This window comes from Perca flavescens, chromosome 7 (genome assembly GCF_004354835.1).
Source record: "Perca flavescens isolate YP-PL-M2 chromosome 7, PFLA_1.0, whole genome shotgun sequence".
Taxonomy (NCBI): Eukaryota; Metazoa; Chordata; class Actinopteri; order Perciformes; family Percidae; genus Perca; species Perca flavescens.
In genome coordinates, this window is record NC_041337.1 from 32,960,751 (window position 1) to 32,978,172 (window position 17,422).

The window sequence follows — 17,422 nt, forward strand, 5'->3', positions numbered from 1 at the left end:
CGAAACACCAGGCGGCATGGGGAGTAATGGGTTAGTAAAAATACCAGGGTAAGCCAGTCAGAGGCAGAGTAAGGCAGAATAAGGTGGGCCAAGCGGCACATCCTTTGATCTAGCATCTACCATTAATCACAGAGGCACCCATGGGTGTATTAAGAGAACGGATGTAACGTTACTGCCAAACGTTACATTTCTCTACTCCAGAGGTGCCCAAATTCTTTCATATGAAGGGCCAAAGTGTATCTGGATGGAAGGCCACGGGCCAAAAATAAATGTCGATGCTGAAGAATACAGTAATTCTTGCCATTCTCCATAGATAAAACGTACATATATAATTTAAATGGGAATTTTACCAGAACTGTGCATTACATTGCCGTTAAACTCAGATTACGTACTTTTTAACTGCACAAAATGTACGTTTCGTAGTCATTACTTTTAAAATAAGAGGAGAATAAGCATGAGCATGTCAAATCCATGGCAGGCCAAAACAAAGAGAGCACGGGCGAGAGAGCAAACTTGGCCCGTGGGCCCCAAATTGGGCGGCCTTGCTCTACTCTAAGTATTAACGTAACAAAATCAAAATGACTGTCTGCCTCTGACACTGTTAAGAACAATCTTTCTGTAAGGGCTGTTTTGTTTTTTTTTAGCTTTGACTCTCTCATCTGTCTTGTTTATCCACACTCTCCATCAAAATGCTTCTCGTTTTCCCAGTGTGGTGTCCCTCTCAGATCACGTATTTAAGGCTGTTTAACTCCCAGTGGTCTGTACATGAAGAATCATACACGATTGTACATGCGAACCGAAACGAACTGAAAAACACAGGGCGCACTGAGTTAAGCGTGATTTATGCTTCTGCGTTAAATCTACGCCGTGGCTACGTACGTAGGTACGTGGAGACACAGACCTAACGCCGAACCCTACGTCGTAGCCTGACGTGCATCTCTTGAAAAATTTAACTATACATCGTGTCGCTCTGCCGTGGCTTGGTAGCAGATTTCCCACCGTGGTCAGAAAGCACAGGGGAGACACTTTGTTTCTCTCACAAGACTCTAGAGTCGGTACTCTCTCCGAAGCTAATCACCGTCACTTTCTCACTCGCTCTACCACACACTCCCCACGCACAAACCAATGCACAATTATAAACTTCAGGGCACTTACGTAGGCTACGGCGAAAGCTCCGCAGAACCGTAAATCACACTTATATAGAGGTGCACGACCATTGCGAGAACTTGTGAAGCCTTCGCGCTGGAAACGACAGCCGTGGTGAAGTCATTTTATGGGCATTTTATTTTTATATCTCGTGCCGGGAACACAATGGCGACCATAAACCTAGCTTTAGAGCACCAAATTCGGCATAAGGAGGTAGGCAGGGGTGGTAACGCAATTTATGAAATGCTCCTTTGGGTCGTATTAATAAACAACCTATGTCGTCATATAGTTTAGAGCAGTGTTTCTCAAACGGGGGTACGTGTACCCCTAGGGGTATTTTGGAATACTGCAGGGGGTACGTGAGATTTTTTTTGCGATGCACAATTCCTAAAATAATTATATTATAATAATGAATGGATGAATGAAGTGATGGATTCTCAACATTTGAAATGTAGGATTTAAATGGTTGTTGTTTGGTAAATCTATCACTGCCAGCTCTTTACATGAAATGTTTTTGCGACAAGTTGTATTTAGCAAAAGCAGTGCTGTGCCTAAGTACAGCCACACAGGCTGTAGGCTATATAAAGAGAGGAATGCTAGATTTGTAGAATTATTTGACTGATTGGGTTAAAAATGAAACCATATCTAAATGAGGGTTCGATCTGAAATTAAATTAGATTGAGATAAAATTAACAAAGGGATGTTGTGCAACTGAGACTGGGGCATCTGGGGGAGTAATGCAGATGGAGTTAATGGACAGAAGAGAAAGTGCTGAGGAGAAACAGAAAATAAGTTACCTTTATAGAATTACATTCTTGAAAATGTTTTATTAGATTAACGATGACTGTAGTTGCTTTATTTTTTTCTCTCTCTCTCTCTCACACACACACACACACACACACACACACACACACACATTCAGTCAGACAGATCGGAGGGCTGCTCCTGAGTGAACTGCATGACATCATATGATCTCATGACTGAGGCAGTTGAGCCTGACGCACAGACCTGTAGAGACACGACCTGCAGCGAGCGAGAGAGACAGACAGTGGGCCGGAGAGATCAAAGTTCTGTGGTATTACATGATTTAATATACAATTCATAGTTATATACTGTATACTATACATTTCAGGTGATTTTGTATGTGTCTTTACTGTCCTTTGTTCCGCCTGGATTCTATGTTTAATGTCTTTTATTTTGTACTCCCTATCTTTGCTTTGGCAACACATGAATGTACCAAAATTGAAATTGGGAGTTGGGGGGTAGACACGTCTCAACAGATTTCAGGAGACATAAGAGAAGCTTTTCTACCAACTTTATACATACCTTTTAGCTATCTAAAGTTTACTTTAAACATTGCTAAATGTATGAGAAAGCACACCAAGGCTGATCTTCCCCTACATTTTACTCTGCACTGTAAGAAATAAAGGTATGGTTGGGGTCCATTTATGGAAATATGAACAATATGTAGTGAGAAAAGGTCCATGTCTGTATCATTTTTTGCAATCATCCTGGTGGTGGACCCCCATGACAGTTGCTTATGTGAAGTGATGTGCAGGAATCTCAATGGAGATAGATAGAGAGAGAGAGAGAGAGAGAGAGAGAGAGAGAAGAAAAACCAGAACAAATATGTTGTCGTTTGTTTATGTTTTCCTTGGCCATGGTCTCTGTGGCAACACTTCATTTTCACTTCCTTATTAACAATATGGGCACCAAATGCCCACTCAGCGAAAACATTCACTTGTTGCGCAATCTGATGAACACCACAGCTCCAACAGAGAAAGCTGTGTGCCATCCTTCATCCTCCAGATACTGTCTCACGACTTGTTGATTGACTAACTGCTTCAAGTAATAGAACAGATTCATTTGAAATTCCCATGAAATGCATTACTGTAAGGACGGGTATAGCTAATGGACGGATGAATAATTATTTAAGCCCTGTCTGTCCTTGTCTTGTCCTTTTTTTTATTGTTTCAGGATTTCACCAGGTAAAAACTTGAATGTGTTATGCTTACAAGTCTCAAGTCAAGACTGAAGTCTTTCAAGGGAGTTCTGTCTCAACTAAGCCAAGATGAATGCTTATTTTTGAGAGTTGAAGGATGAATCTATATATTGGTTTTAATTTGATTCCACTTATTGTCAACCAGTCAGATGAAAAGACCCAAACCAACACTGAACGTATCTACTAACAAATAGTATGTCAAGGCCTGATATATCTTCTTCCTCTTTGCCACAGAGCTCCATCCCAGCCGACAGTGGGTGAGAGATGGGGTACGCCCTGGACAGGTCACTATAGTCAAACAGCAAGCACTGGGGCCTCACAGCAAGAAGGTCCCGGGTTCGAACCCTGGTCGTCCCGGGCCTTTCTGCGTGGAGTTTGCATGTTCTCCCCGTGTCTGCGTAGGGTTTTCTCCGGGTGCTCTGGTTTTCCCCACCACCGTGCATCACCCAGGTGGGTGCTAGACATGGTGGTGTTAGAGAGTACTCCTCCCACCTAAAGCGCTTTGAGTGTCTATGATAAAGCGCTATATAAATGTAATGAATTATTATTATGATGGGACTTTCATTTTAGTATTAGACCTATATATTGAAAAGACTCTGCCTGAGTTCTGTTTGAGAAAAGACTTTATTAAAACAGCTTTGTAATGAACACATACACTACCCAGGTCCTATTAGAAGTGTGTTGTATGGTAACTAAGAAGCTGGACTGTTTAGAGCGGAGACAGTACACAGAGAAAATGACTGAAATGTAAACAGGGAATAAACCTGGTCAGAGCCTGTTGCACAACTCCATACAGAGAATACTTTGCTGTAGGCAATTATTTTTCTTCCGGGCAAAAGTTTGAGGTCACTTAGAAATTTCCATCCCACTCCATTACAGACAGAATACCAGCTGAGATCAGTTGCATTGTTTTTTTTAACCTGGGCAGCAGTTTTCAGATTACATTATGTGCTAACATGATTGCAAAAGGGTTCTCCAATGTTTTCTCCGTTAGCCTTTTAAAATGATATCAGATTAGTAAACAGAAGACTAACCTGCGAACACATTACAATAGTACCCCACCCATCTCTTCATGCATTCTCTTACACAAAATGGTGCTGTAGGTTCTGTAGTTTTGAATAGAGCCTCTCATGAAGATTACACTCTGACTACACACACACACACACACACACACACACACACACACACACACACACACACACACACACACACACACTCCCACGGACAGACAACATGCACCTCCCAGACACACTTCCGTTTTCAGAGTAACAGATAGGGTGGTGTTAGTCACCACGCCCTTGGTCAGTGGGGTTTGTGTGTGTTGGTGTGAAGGTGTGGTTGACAGCTATGAACAATTCAATGATGACACATTTCTTCCTTTAGGTTGTCAAGAGAGCAGCATGCAACACAATAAACCAATCAAAAGTCATTGTGTTCATCATCAGGATCGTTGTCATCATGAAGTGTGTTTGTTGTTCTCAACCTTCCACATGCAGTACAATCTACTGTTACCTTCATCTGCTGCATACTAATCAGGCATTTAGTGGATATAGGGAGACTACAATGAATAATGTCACACTGCATTACAGGTTTAGTGTCTTCTTCAAGTTCATTTTTGAAAGGATACACATTGCTGTGAAGATTTCCCCATGTAACCTTCTGATTTGAGAATATTCCTTTTAAATAAATAGTTTTACATTTGGGGAGATTGGCTAATTTGCTTTCTTGTCGAGAGTGAGATATGATGATGAAAAGACCATTTCTGTACACTAAATCTGAAGCTAAATGGCTAAATGGCTAGGACACAAGAAATGGTTAGCTTAGCGTAGCATTAAGACTGGAAGCAAGGGGTAACAGCTAGCCTGGTTCTGTCCAAAGGGTTAAAAAAAAATATGCTAACCAATGCCTCACTTTTTAATTAATATCACGTTTTGTGGAGTTCCTGGAAAAACTCCTGGAAGTCATTGCTCCCGCCAAGAAATAATCCACACATTACTCAAACCACAAGTTGTTTTAATACTTTGGTTTTAGTACAGATCAAACAAATTAAACAGATGTGTTATGCTCATTGGACAGAGACAGAAATAGGCTTCAAGTCTCCTGGCTTCAGCTTTTATATTTAGCTTACAGACGTGACAGGAACTTTCAGCAAGAAAGCGATAAGCGGATTTCCCAAAATGTGAAAAAAAAATAACACTGTTTCACTATCTACCCTGCTCATGCAAATTAATAAAGAAAACAAACGTCTTCACAGTTACACACACAAATGCAGTCCTGGTTCTAAATGGGAGATTTATATAATCCTGCTTTTAGGTCTTGTCTGGAAAACTAGTAGGCTATTTCTGTTGTAATGTGTGTGTGTGTGTGTGTGTGTGTGTGTGTGTGTGTGTGTGTGTGTGTGTGTTCATGTCCATGTTTGTGTGTGTGTGTCATCGGTCACCAGAAACAGGCACATACTGTAGGACCATTTTTGGTCCTTGCTCCCTTTCCATCGTCACACTGTCATTCTTGCCCTTCGGTGAGCTTTAGCTCAGACACAGCAACGTCTGGAGGAGATTCAGACTGAAGACAAGATAGCTGACCTTCCCATGAGGCCGTGCAGCGATCCCAGTCAAAGGTCAGAGGCTTTCCTGACTGAGATATCCACTTTGTCACTCGCCAAGGAGTGGCAGTGAATTGTCACTTCCTAATCAGGGCTGGGGTGAATCGAGTGTGTTTGCACAAAGGTATTATTCATCCATTTGTAGACTCCATTACTTTATTCACGCAGGTGCCATTCCTAGATGCCTGTACCTGATGTTGACTGAGAATTAACAATTGACAAAAGTGTGCGAGCCTAAACAGCAGCTTCTTACACAAAACTAAATTCAAAAAGGTGAGAGGAAACCCAACATGAGATCCAGACATACCGCCCGGTGCATAAACAACCGTCACAATTCCTCACGGGCCTTTGAGGATGTTTAACAAACCTTGTTATGTTGAGGGATGTTGTAACGGACATCTGAACAAGGTTAGGATTCCTCACATTCCCCAGCGTGAGAGCAACATTTGTTCTGCATTATCAAGAGTTCAGATATGAGATCATTGTTCCTTTTTTAAGAATTAGCAAAGTAGGGCACACAGAAGCAGGGGCTGTCCATACATGGTGCAATAGTGACACCTAGTGGCCATTTTGGAGAGTGCATTAAGAATCTGCATTGATCTCAAAGGATTTCTACCAAGAGGATGGGGATAAGGATTATTCCCTACCTAGCAGGCTTTGTTCACAGCAGATTTTTGACATTTTTGATCATATGTAATATATACCGGTTCATTGAATGTAAATGGAGGGAGTCCACAAAAGAGATTGACTTAGGTTCACATTTTTCAAATGTGTCTTTAAAACAAAAGTCAGATGCCCATGTGTGCATTGAAACAGTTTTTTCCCACTTGCTATAATCCGTCTCCTGTACATACTGGCCATTAAAAGATCCCCTCCTATTTGTGCATACAATGTAGGAGAAGGGGGACAAATCCACAGTCCTCTGTGTGTGCAGAAATATCTTCAAAACTTTATCTGAAGTTAATAGTTGGGTGCCTACGAAAAGTAGTAAGAAAGTCCCTCTTTTTTTTTACTAACCCATCACTGCAGCAGCACAGATACACTGCCAGGGAAACACAAGGAGAGAATTTAGAAACCATTATAAATAAACATGTAAATTTGGAAGATTAGCTAACCACTTGAGACAGCTGATCATCTTCACAAACTGGGATATTTTGTACCCCATCATTTACGTTAGAAGCATGTTAGGAAATTATGTTTTAATGGCCATGCAGTATGATCAGGAGGAATGACCACAGCAAGAAAAAAACTGTTTGAATGTATACACACAGGCAGTGTTTGAGTTGAGGTTCCAACTGTCGAGTCCGAGTCAAGTCTCGAGTCCCCAGTGATCAAGTACAAGTCTGAGTCACCAAGGAAGAGTCCAAGTCGAGTCTGAGTCGAGTCCAAGTCCAGGACTCGAGTATGTCATCACTGGCCCCTGCATGAAACAGTTACAGACTAAATATATATATATCAATATCTTATTTGTATGACCTATTACACATAAAAGTAGTCAGAAACTTCATTGCACTTCCAAGGCGAGTCATGAATCCAGAGAATAGCGACTCAAGTCGGACTCTAATACTTTGTCACTCCATACAGGCACCTGACTACTGTTAAAAGACAGAATTGAAAAATGTGAACCTATCCTTTAAAAATAAAAAAGTTTTTTTTTCTCGAGACCGCAGAGGGTAGGGGGTGGGAGAGGGTTTTTGTTCTTGTTCAATTTGTGTTAATCTGTTCTATGCACCACTTGACATTACCTGACATGTATTGTGGAATTTGTTTTGTATATCTGTATGATAAATGGTGCTAAAAAATAATAAAAAAAAAGTAAAAATAAAAAATAAACTATAGGTGAGTGAATCAGCAGCATCGGCAATGAAAGCAAAGCAGATATATGAAGGAAGTGCTGGAGAGGTGTTGAATGATGCAAAAGAAAAAGAAACAGGATGGAGTGCTCAGTTTTGCACCTGGGTGGGATGATCCGGTGGCTGATCGAGCTGCCCATCTGCCACAACTGGTCATGGAGAGAGGTTATTTAAGATTTGATCCTGTCCTTCATCCTCCTCTCCCTTTCCTGTTTCTCTGGTAGTCCATTGCCAGCTCTTGAGAATAGAAAGTATAGCAGTAAAGAACAAGTTGGCCTATCTCAAAATCATACTTTAATTGATTAAATGTAGCATACTTGCTTTTCAACACTGAAAACTTACTATTCTTGTGACACGTCAATAAATCTGCTGTGAAAAGGAGATGGAGAAAAGGCCAATTCTACCTTTGCTGAGGGCCGTTTTACATTTCACTGTAGGCTAAATTAATATTAGGCCCAAATTGGTTAAATATTTTATAGGCTATTAGCCTATTTATCTTTTTCTGTTTATCTGTCTAAACAGGCAATCAAACAGTGGGTCTTCATTTTGTAGTGTAGGCCTAAAGCAAAAGTCAGAATTTAAGTTTCAGGGATGTACAGTTGATATTAAAGTAGCTAGATGTCGCCCTGCAGTATAAAACTACACTTCCCAGCGTTCCGTTGAAGCTTGTCAACTGGCATTAATGTGATTTTTACAACGATGTATTTAAATATATATGTGATATTAACGTTTCTATATCACTACAAATACATGATGAAGAAAAAATAATGCGTTAATGAATATTTTGTAAATATTTTTTTCACACAGGCATATGACGAAGCGGAAGTCGCTTCATCTTCCTTTCCTCCATTAGGTGAGTACGTGGTGGGAGCGTGTTTTCTCCGGCTCTCCGTAAAATACACAGGTTTAAAGTTATTTTACGTAAATATTGGCCTCGATTTAACTAAAGAACCCATTTTTATTTGTTAATTTACAGATCGCAACCATGGGCCGCCGACCAGCCCGCTGGTAAGTTCTGTCCTGCATCTTTTCAGAACAGGGCCGGTTTACTGGCACGCAGAGGAAAATGGCAGCGGCTCCGGTCCGCACCATGTGCACTGTACTAGCATTCCGACAAGCCTCGTCGATAAACCTAGACTTTTATGTTATTCTAGTATTTTAAACCGTGTCTGCCACATGGTGTGTAATGCAGTTAGTTTTTTTCTTTATCCACACTGTCATGCTGGAATTATACTGATACAAAGCGCTAACGTTAGCTTGTTGAATGAGTCTTGAGCTAACTTCAGCTAACGTTAGCATTAAGCTAGCGCTAGCATCGTTGTGTCAAGCCTAACAGCCACTTTTAAACGTTTTCATGTGACGGTAAATGTACGTCAACGTTACACATTACATCTCTGTCCGCAAAGCTCTTCGTGACAGTCACATTTTTTGGGGTTTAATCAAAGTTACCTGAGTAGTATGTCAAATTGGTTGACAGTTGAAAGCATGTGAGCAGTCACCTTAAATATCAGAAATTGTAATCTTTGTCCCTTTTTAAGTACTTCTGTTGGTCCCAGAGATGGTCCTAAAAGGCCCTTTTACAATTTGTAACGTTACAGAATACATGTACAGCTTCTGTGCGATTACGTGACTGTGATGTTGACTTAATCCCTATCCTGCGTCCTGAAAATAGATTTACTAACGTTAACCAGAGCATCACTTATTTGCGCATATGGCTGATATTCTATTTATCTGGCCAGTAATCTTATTTATATCCATTTCAAATGGTCTCAATGGGAGAAGCCCTAATTTCTTCCTTCTTTCAAGGTGTTGGGCCTTGACTCCGAAGTAATTCACACATCACAAATCTCTGCTCTTGATAACCCTGCAGTTTATTAAGCCGACCAGTTGTGCTTCAGTGTGTTTCTGGTGTGCAATGGCTGCAGACAGTAACTCTGTGGTTGTGTATGTCCTCAGCTGGGTGGTGCTGAGTGCTTTAAGGGACCACTGAGACAAAATAGTATAGCCGTCCATAGTGAGTGATAATCGATAATCCACTTTCTGTGATGGTATTCACACCGGTATGAATGTCTCTGACTAGATGTTGTAGTACATTTGAGAGTAACTCAATTTGATTAACTCTAAAATGTGTCTGCGATAGCATTATTCCCTGTGTAGATTCTAAGATCAGGATCTTCGACTTGGAAAATTGAGCAAATGTTTGGAAGATGTGGTATATGCAGACATTTCAGACTTCTTTGTACACTGGGCTTTATATTGTGCACGTGTGTACAGGTGCAATCAACAGTGGATTACTTGAAATTCTACCTGCAGAAAAAAACCCACTGAAAGTCTATCGATCTCTTACATTTAACTCTCTCTCCACAGCTACCGTTACTGCAAGAACAAGCCCTACCCCAAGTCCCGCTTCTGCAGGGGTGTGCCTGGTAAGCTGCTTTCATACTTCACCGAAAAACTTTACTAAAAATGAAGTAAGTCAGGTAGAGCTGCCTCTCAGTGTAACAGCCTGTTTAGTTGTGACGTTGCTGTATTAGTGTACGTTTTTTTTAAAGTGTTGTTGGGCTTTAACATCAAAGTAATTCACACGTCACAGATCTCTGCTCTTGATAACCCTGCAGCTTATTAAGCCGACCAGTTGTGCTTCAGTGTGTTTCTGGTGTGCAATGGCTGCAGACAGTAACTCTGTGGTTGTGTATGTCCTCAGCTGGGTGGTGCTGAGTGCTTTAAGGGACCACTGAGACAAAATAGTAATTCTGTCCATATTCATAATTGATAATCCACTTTCTTCCTATGTGTGATGTTATTTGCACTGGTATAAGTCTCAGACTAGACATTGTAGTAGACTATTAAATTAATCCATCTCATTTAGGACTCTCAAATGTGTAGGTGATTGCACAATTTCAAAGCTTTTACTAATTTTTTTCCCTCATTTTTTTTGTATAGATCCCAAGATCAGAATCTTCGATTTGGGCAGGAAGAAGGCCAAGGTAGATGAGTTCCCCCTGTGTGGCCACATGGTCTCTGATGAGTACGAGCAGCTGTCCTCTGAAGGTGAGGAGCCATGACCAAACACACAGGGTGCTTTTCATTATACTGACTTTATGCTTCCTCGCAACCTCTCTCTCCTCCTGTGACCTGTGAAAATTGTCCCCTCCTCTGCCATCATGGAGGATCTTCAAATCCCTTGAAATGCACCTCGGGGAGAGAGGAGGCTTCTGGAGGAGTTCAGAGTGAGGAAATACCGGTGTATCTACCCAGATGTCTTTCATCAAGTGGTGTGACGCATCAATGCAGCACCTCCACCTGACAGACACAGCTGTGCAGCACTTTATAAGTAACTGTTTGGGACGAGGAGGAGATGCGTCAGCATAATGAAAAGCACCCATAGATGTACATGTGACCTACAGTTTTTTTTTTTTAGGAGTTTTTATTTTCTCTTCAGAAATGTAGACATTCAGACACTTTTTGTCCTAAATTAAACAAACCTGTTCTCAGTGCTGTGGAAAGCACAGCAAGTAACCGTCCTAAACAAGAATGAAAATTGGTCTCGATGGGAGAAGCCCTCATTTTCCCCTTCTTTCAAGGTCTTCAGTGTTGGGCCTTGACTTCAAAGTAATTTACACGTCAAAAATCTCTGTTCTCTGTTCTGCAGCTTATTAAGCCGACCAGTTGTGCTTCAGTGTGTTTCTGGTGTGCAATGGCTGCAGACAGTAACTCTGTGGTTGTGTATGTCCTCAGCTGGGTGGTGCTGAGTGCTTTAAGGGACCACTGATACAAAATAGTATGAGCCGTCCATAGTGAGTGATAATTGATGATCCACTATCTGTGATGGTATTCACACCGGTATGAATGTCTCTGACTAGATGTTGTAGTACATTTGAGAGTAACTCAATTTGATTAACTCTCAAATGTGTCTGTGATAGCATTATTCCCTGTGTAGATTCTAAGATCAGGATCTTCGACTTGGAGAATTGGACAGAGGTTTGGATTATGTAATGTTGTATATGCAGACATTCCAGACTTCTCTTTACACTGGGCTTTCTATTGTGCAGGTGGACATGCATATGTATGTATGCATGTAAAGGATTACTTTTTGATGTTTTTTAAACTGCAGACACTATAAATGCATATATGTACAGTATACATTTGCAAGTACATGTGTAGAGATTACTATGAGAGTTCTGGCTAGTATTTATACATGTCTGTGTGGATAAATCTGACACTCCTTGGAAACTTTGGTGGTATATTCAAGTGAATTGTTATACATCCACCAATTTATATACTCATGAAAAGAAATAACCCTCTGCTAAAACAAGGGCAAAGGTGGTGAACAAACCAAAACAAATCGTCCGCAAATGCTGGATGCTTGTCCTCCTATGGTCTCAGTGCAAGCTGAAGTTGAGGCACTAATGTCAGTTTGATTCTGATTCTTCTCCCCTCCCCCGTGTAGCCCTGGAGGCCGCACGTATCTGCGCTAACAAGTACATGGTGAAGACCTGCGGTAAGGATGGTTTCCACATCCGCATGCGCCTGCATCCCTTCCACGTTATCCGCATCAACAAAATGTTGTCCTGCGCTGGAGCTGATAGGTGAGAATCTGTCGTGTGTGTGAGTGAGTGAATGGTTGCTTTAGGTTCTAATGGATACTTTGGAATTAAGAATTTCTGTCTGTTTTTAAGTCAGTTTCTCTATACCGTATTACACTGGGCTGTTTAAATGACTTGAGGGGGGGGATTTACTAAATATTTTTGAGCCAAATCATCACATTTGCTCTGGTCTCCATCTTCTGATTCTCAGGCTCCAGACTGGAATGCGCGGTGCTTTCGGTAAACCCCAGGGCACCGTGGCCCGTGTCAACATTGGTCAGGTGATCATGTCTGTGCGTACCAAGGCCCAGAACAAGGAGCATGTGGTGGAAGCTCTGCGCAGAGCCAAGTTCAAGTTCCCCGGACGCCAGAAGGTAAAGGAAATTGTTGCTTGGTTTTCCTTGTGTTGAACAATATCACGAAAAGAGAAAATATTAGCCGTTATCGTGCATCCCTCACAGTATCACGGCACATCCGTGCAGCTTATTAAGCCGACTAGTCTCGCTGCTGTGCGGTTCTGGTGTGCAAAAGCTGCAGAAAGTGACTCTGTGGTTGTGTATGTCCTCAGCTGGGTGGTGCTGAATGCTTTAAGGGACCACTGAGACAAAATATTATGCTTCTCAAGAGCCTTTCACAGGCTTAAGTCATTTTAGCCATTTGCAGATGTGTTTTGTAACATTTCACCATGCGTTTTGGCTTGTAATCATACTCACTAAGTCTGTCGTTGTACTCCCTTTCAGATCCATATTTCCAAGAAGTATGGCTTCACCAAGTTCAATGCCACCGACTTCGATGACATGATGGCTGAGAAGCGCCTGATTTCAGACGGCTGCGGGGTGAAGTACATCCCCAGCAGAGGCCCCCTGACCCGCTGGAAGGCCCTTCATGCCAACTAGAGCTAGAGTCTACCAATAAAAGTGGGTTTGATTACAAAAGTGATTGTGGTGATGGCTTCCTTCATTCCTACATTGGGCAACTGCATTCAGTCTTTGTGGTAAAGGGAATTATCTAATCTATTTAATTGATACAACCCAGTATCACAAATTTGTCTCCCAAGAGGCTCGACAATGCGAACAACAAAGGACTCATGCTGTCCTTAGACCCTCACTTTCAGTAGCAGGGATTGTAAGGATGCCTTGTGTTAAAGGGTTAGGTTCCCTATTTGGTTCCCTCCAAATTGATGCCTAAAATTTCACATCAAATCCTATGGACTTGTTGTCTTAACTATCAAACTGCTAACATGGTAAAACTCCATCTAATTGACTGGACATGCAGATGTATTATTGTAAACGACATAAATCAAACGCGGTCTAAAAAGAATCGCGTCCTCCCAACAGACCCCTGAATCAAACAGGAATCCTTTGTCAAAATGCAGGTGGTATATTAAGAAATATGTATTTTAGGTTAATTAAACATTCAACTCTATTTTTTTTCACTGGTCAATGAAGCAGTTTAAATTTGTTTTTGTGAACGCCAATTGATTCATACCCCAGAGATGTTGACTAAGATAAATTACAACCTAAATAACACAAATATGAATAAATCCGTGATCCTTGGAATAGATTACTTGACTCCATTCTAAACAACCATATTTCAGATTGTGAACTCAAACTTGATTACATTGACCTGCAGTGGGATTCTCAATCCCATAAGAATCACGGGATCACAAAAGTCCATCGCCACTCTACATCCGAAAGCGTTTGATACTGAACGACTCACGTCAGTGTCCTGCGAGCACTGGCGGGACAGGGCGTGGTTTAGATTGGTGATGATGCCGAGCATACGTGATAGACAGATGGTTCGTGCCAAACCTTTTCCTAAACCATTTTCAATGACTGCACCTCAGATGGTTCTGCATAACAACTGGTGCGTCAGATCTTGATGTGCAGAAAGTAATCTTAATGTAGAGCTGGGCAATATATCGATATATCTATCGTGATGTGACACTTTTAGATTTTGGATATCGTAATCTGATATCGTAATATTTCCTGTTTTAACAGGCTGCATTGCAGTAAAGTTGTCATTTTCTGAACTCATATTTGCCTTTACCCAGTTAGTCATTATATCCACATTTCTAATTAGTTATCAAAAATCCCATTGTGTTAATATTTTGTGAAAGCACCAATAATCAACACTATATCGTTGCGGTATCGATATCTAGGTATTTGGTCAAAAATATTGTGATATTTGATTTTCTCCATATCGCCCAGCCCTATGTTAATTCCCCTTTATTAGGTCACGCTCTTCACCGCAGTTTAACCATGAACAGTGGCTGTCAAGTCAACTTCAAAAGTAACTGCTGCTACACTTTCTCTATGTTCTCCAGTGTTATTTCCATGGTCATTTTAGCACTGCAAATTACTTCCTGTAGGGCACGTAGTTCACCTGTTAAAAGTGAATTATGTAGCTATGTAACAACTGTTTGGACAACCGTTGGATTAGGACATTGCATAGTTTTTTAAATAGTGCTTAAGTTCTCTGAATAATTAATTATTCCTTATTATAAAAGTAAGGCCTCTTCAGAGGATAGACCAGGTATGATCTACAAAGATGTACAGTGGTTAAGAGACGCAGGTGCTTACTCTACATTCCCAGATAAAGCTCATAAACTACTGACTTAAAAATAAAAAGGGAAGTGTGTGTGGTTGTGACTAGTGGTGTAGTCTAATGTACTGTAGTGGGTATACTGTAGTGTATATTAGCCAGAATCTGCCTTTGGGGGAGGGGGGGGCCATGTCATAGTGGGGGGTCTGGGTGTCCTCCCGAGGGAAGTTTTGAGCATCAACGACTTCATTTTCTGCATTTGGATACATGGAAACAAATGGAAATACCTTTATTTAAGCCTATGTGAAGAAGAAAAACACATGACAATTCAAAATGTGCCAAAAATATAATTGAAAATATGTTTTTGCGTGTAAGTGGGTATATGGAAATCCTGGAGCTTTCTTAGTGGGTATACTGCGTATATACCTGCGTATCACGTAGAAGACACCAGTGAAACTTGTGACGACCCTCTCCACCACGTCTGGCTGCTTTCCCTGCAGGTACTGCAGGTGGCCGTGGCAGAGGGTCCTGAGCTCATTAGTTCCACTGGCAGCACCTGGGCTCTGTGGGCTAGTGAACTTTTAAAAGGCCTCTTGGATTCAGTTGTGGTCTCTCTTTGCTGAGTGACACACCATCATAATACATGCTAAAATAAATGCTGGTTAAAAACAAGTATTACACCTTATTTGTTTGATAGTGAATACTTCGTAAGAACAATTCATTTGTTAGGATTCAAACCTTAATGAATAGTTGTTTTAGCCACTCGGGGGCAACACAACAAGCTGTAAACACCCAGTCCGGAGCATGAAAGTAAAGAAACATTTTGGAAGAGAGGCAGAATGTCTCTAAGAATCTAAAGCAAGTCCAGTTGCCCTCGAGGTATTATCCTCAACTCACTGCAGCCGTGTCGGAAAGTCTCCAGTGTGGGCGACATCTCACCCAACATCGAGCTGTACCTGCAGACTCTACACTGATTTCATCACCGTAGAGTTAATAGTACCTATTATAGTGTTGAGGATTTGGCTCAGTTCTGGACTTTCGGACCCTAAGGCCTCTAAAATCTGACTCCAATTCAAACTTCCCCCTCCTCATCGTATTTGTTGATCCTTAACCAGTACACTGAAATCACTCAAGGAGACGAGATTCTTAATGAACTCACTTTTAGTAACAGTATTTTAAGATACAAACACATATGTGGGCTCGAACGAAAGACTAAGTATTCCCTAGCAATCAGACAAAATGTGGGACTCCGGTCCACTCAGCCTTGAGAGTTCAAGAGCCCCGATTCTATCTCCCCCTACACTTTTTATCCACTCCTTCAGGTCCTGTTGCCAGGCAGAATGTGTTTGTTTGTGTGTTGTGGTCTTGATGCACCCCCGTCAGGTGTCTGCCTGGTTCCACTTCCTCCTCCTTGCTCTTCGTGACCATTTTACCATGCATAAACACTCAGATGTCTCTAACCGCTATCTAGCAACTGTTTCCTGTTGACACACAATGACATTTCTAAACTATGATGAACTATGACTGAACACTTCTAAATAATAAAACATACCTCAACAATAGGTACATAGAGTATTAAACTGTCAAAACCAGAGTGTCCATGACATGAATTGGTTCAGCCATTGACACAGACACATTGTAGAATCTCTGACTTTAATGTGACATTACTAAAAGACGTTACTGCTTGTCATGTCCTCTCTATGCCCATCTACCGTTGCAGAATTCTGCATAGTGGACCGCAGCTACAAGAGGGTCATTATGCTGGAAAAAAGATTGAACTGCATTTCAACAGGGAGGGTGGCTCAACACCTGAAAATAATTGAATTATTCCATCGATAACAATCTTCTTCTTCTTCATCCAACCTGGTTAACCCTCTGAGGAAGATGTTTGACAACACTCCTACTCAAAAAATCAATATTACCAAATCTAATATTAGACATTTTTTTACTATTTTATTCATATACAGACAGTATATTATGCTACTTTTGTGAACCCAAGACTTTTGTAAACTCATTTTAAGCACCAAAACAATTGAATGCAGGTATGTTTTCACAAGAGATTTGAGAAATACTTCCGCTTTAGGGCCAAATGATCTATTTATACTACTATACATTGCTCTGGAACAATTTGGGGCGTCGCTATACAGAAAGATGAGTTGGTTCAGAACATTTTGATATGAAACGCATGGAGATCAATTATATGCAAATACCCTTAAAATGAGAATTCAAGAAGATATCTAAGACCTTAGACCTCAGAGGGTTAAATACAATTGATTTCCTTATCCCCTTCTGTTGGAGTATTCATAACAGGGAATTAGAGCTGGGGATTACTGGACACCCAAATATAAATAATGTCAACATACTACATTTCTTTGTATGTGAACGACAAACAGAAAGAATATATATTTCTTCATGTGTAGCCCATATAACATATAACGCCTGAAATCACACGTGTCCAAACTCTAGGTGTCATTGTATATAAATAAAAGAAAGGGACAGTATTGTTTAGGTTTTAGTTTCCCAGTTTGATATACTTCATAACAAAAAATCTTGCACACCCTTTTTTATATAAAACAACTTTATTCTAATGTTCAGCAACACTGGACATCTGATCATATAGCATGTGTGAGTCAGTTTTCCCTGCAATATAAAAGGAAGTATATGAGTAAGATGCTATATTTAGAGAGAC

At 40.9% G+C, this 17,422-nt stretch overlaps 1 protein-coding gene and 4 non-coding genes across 5 annotated transcripts; all 5 read left to right on the forward strand.

Annotated features, from left to right (window-relative positions):
- Nucleotides 1-8,477: 8,477 nt before the first annotated feature.
- On the forward strand, nt 8,478-13,128 carry rpl10 (ribosomal protein L10). The gene is made up of 6 exons (XM_028583589.1): nt 8,478-8,611; nt 9,971-10,029; nt 10,547-10,654; nt 12,054-12,192; nt 12,401-12,563; nt 12,930-13,128. Exons 1-6 carry the CDS (start codon nt 8,589-8,591, stop codon nt 13,083-13,085), a joined length of 648 nt encoding a protein of 215 aa, XP_028439390.1. The 5' UTR covers nt 8,478-8,588; the 3' UTR covers nt 13,086-13,128.
- LOC114559485 (small nucleolar RNA SNORA70) lies at nt 9,468-9,600 on the forward strand. The gene has a single exon (XR_003693110.1). It is a non-coding gene; the product is annotated as a small nucleolar RNA SNORA70 (small nucleolar RNA).
- Nucleotides 10,216-10,348, forward strand: LOC114559484 (small nucleolar RNA SNORA70). Its single transcript, XR_003693109.1, has one exon. It is a non-coding gene; the product is annotated as a small nucleolar RNA SNORA70 (small nucleolar RNA).
- On the forward strand, nt 11,250-11,382 carry LOC114559486 (small nucleolar RNA SNORA70). Its single transcript, XR_003693111.1, has one exon. It is a non-coding gene; the product is annotated as a small nucleolar RNA SNORA70 (small nucleolar RNA).
- LOC114559487 (small nucleolar RNA SNORA70) lies at nt 12,666-12,798 on the forward strand. Its single transcript, XR_003693112.1, has one exon. It is a non-coding gene; the product is annotated as a small nucleolar RNA SNORA70 (small nucleolar RNA).
- Nucleotides 13,129-17,422: the final 4,294 nt, after the last annotated feature.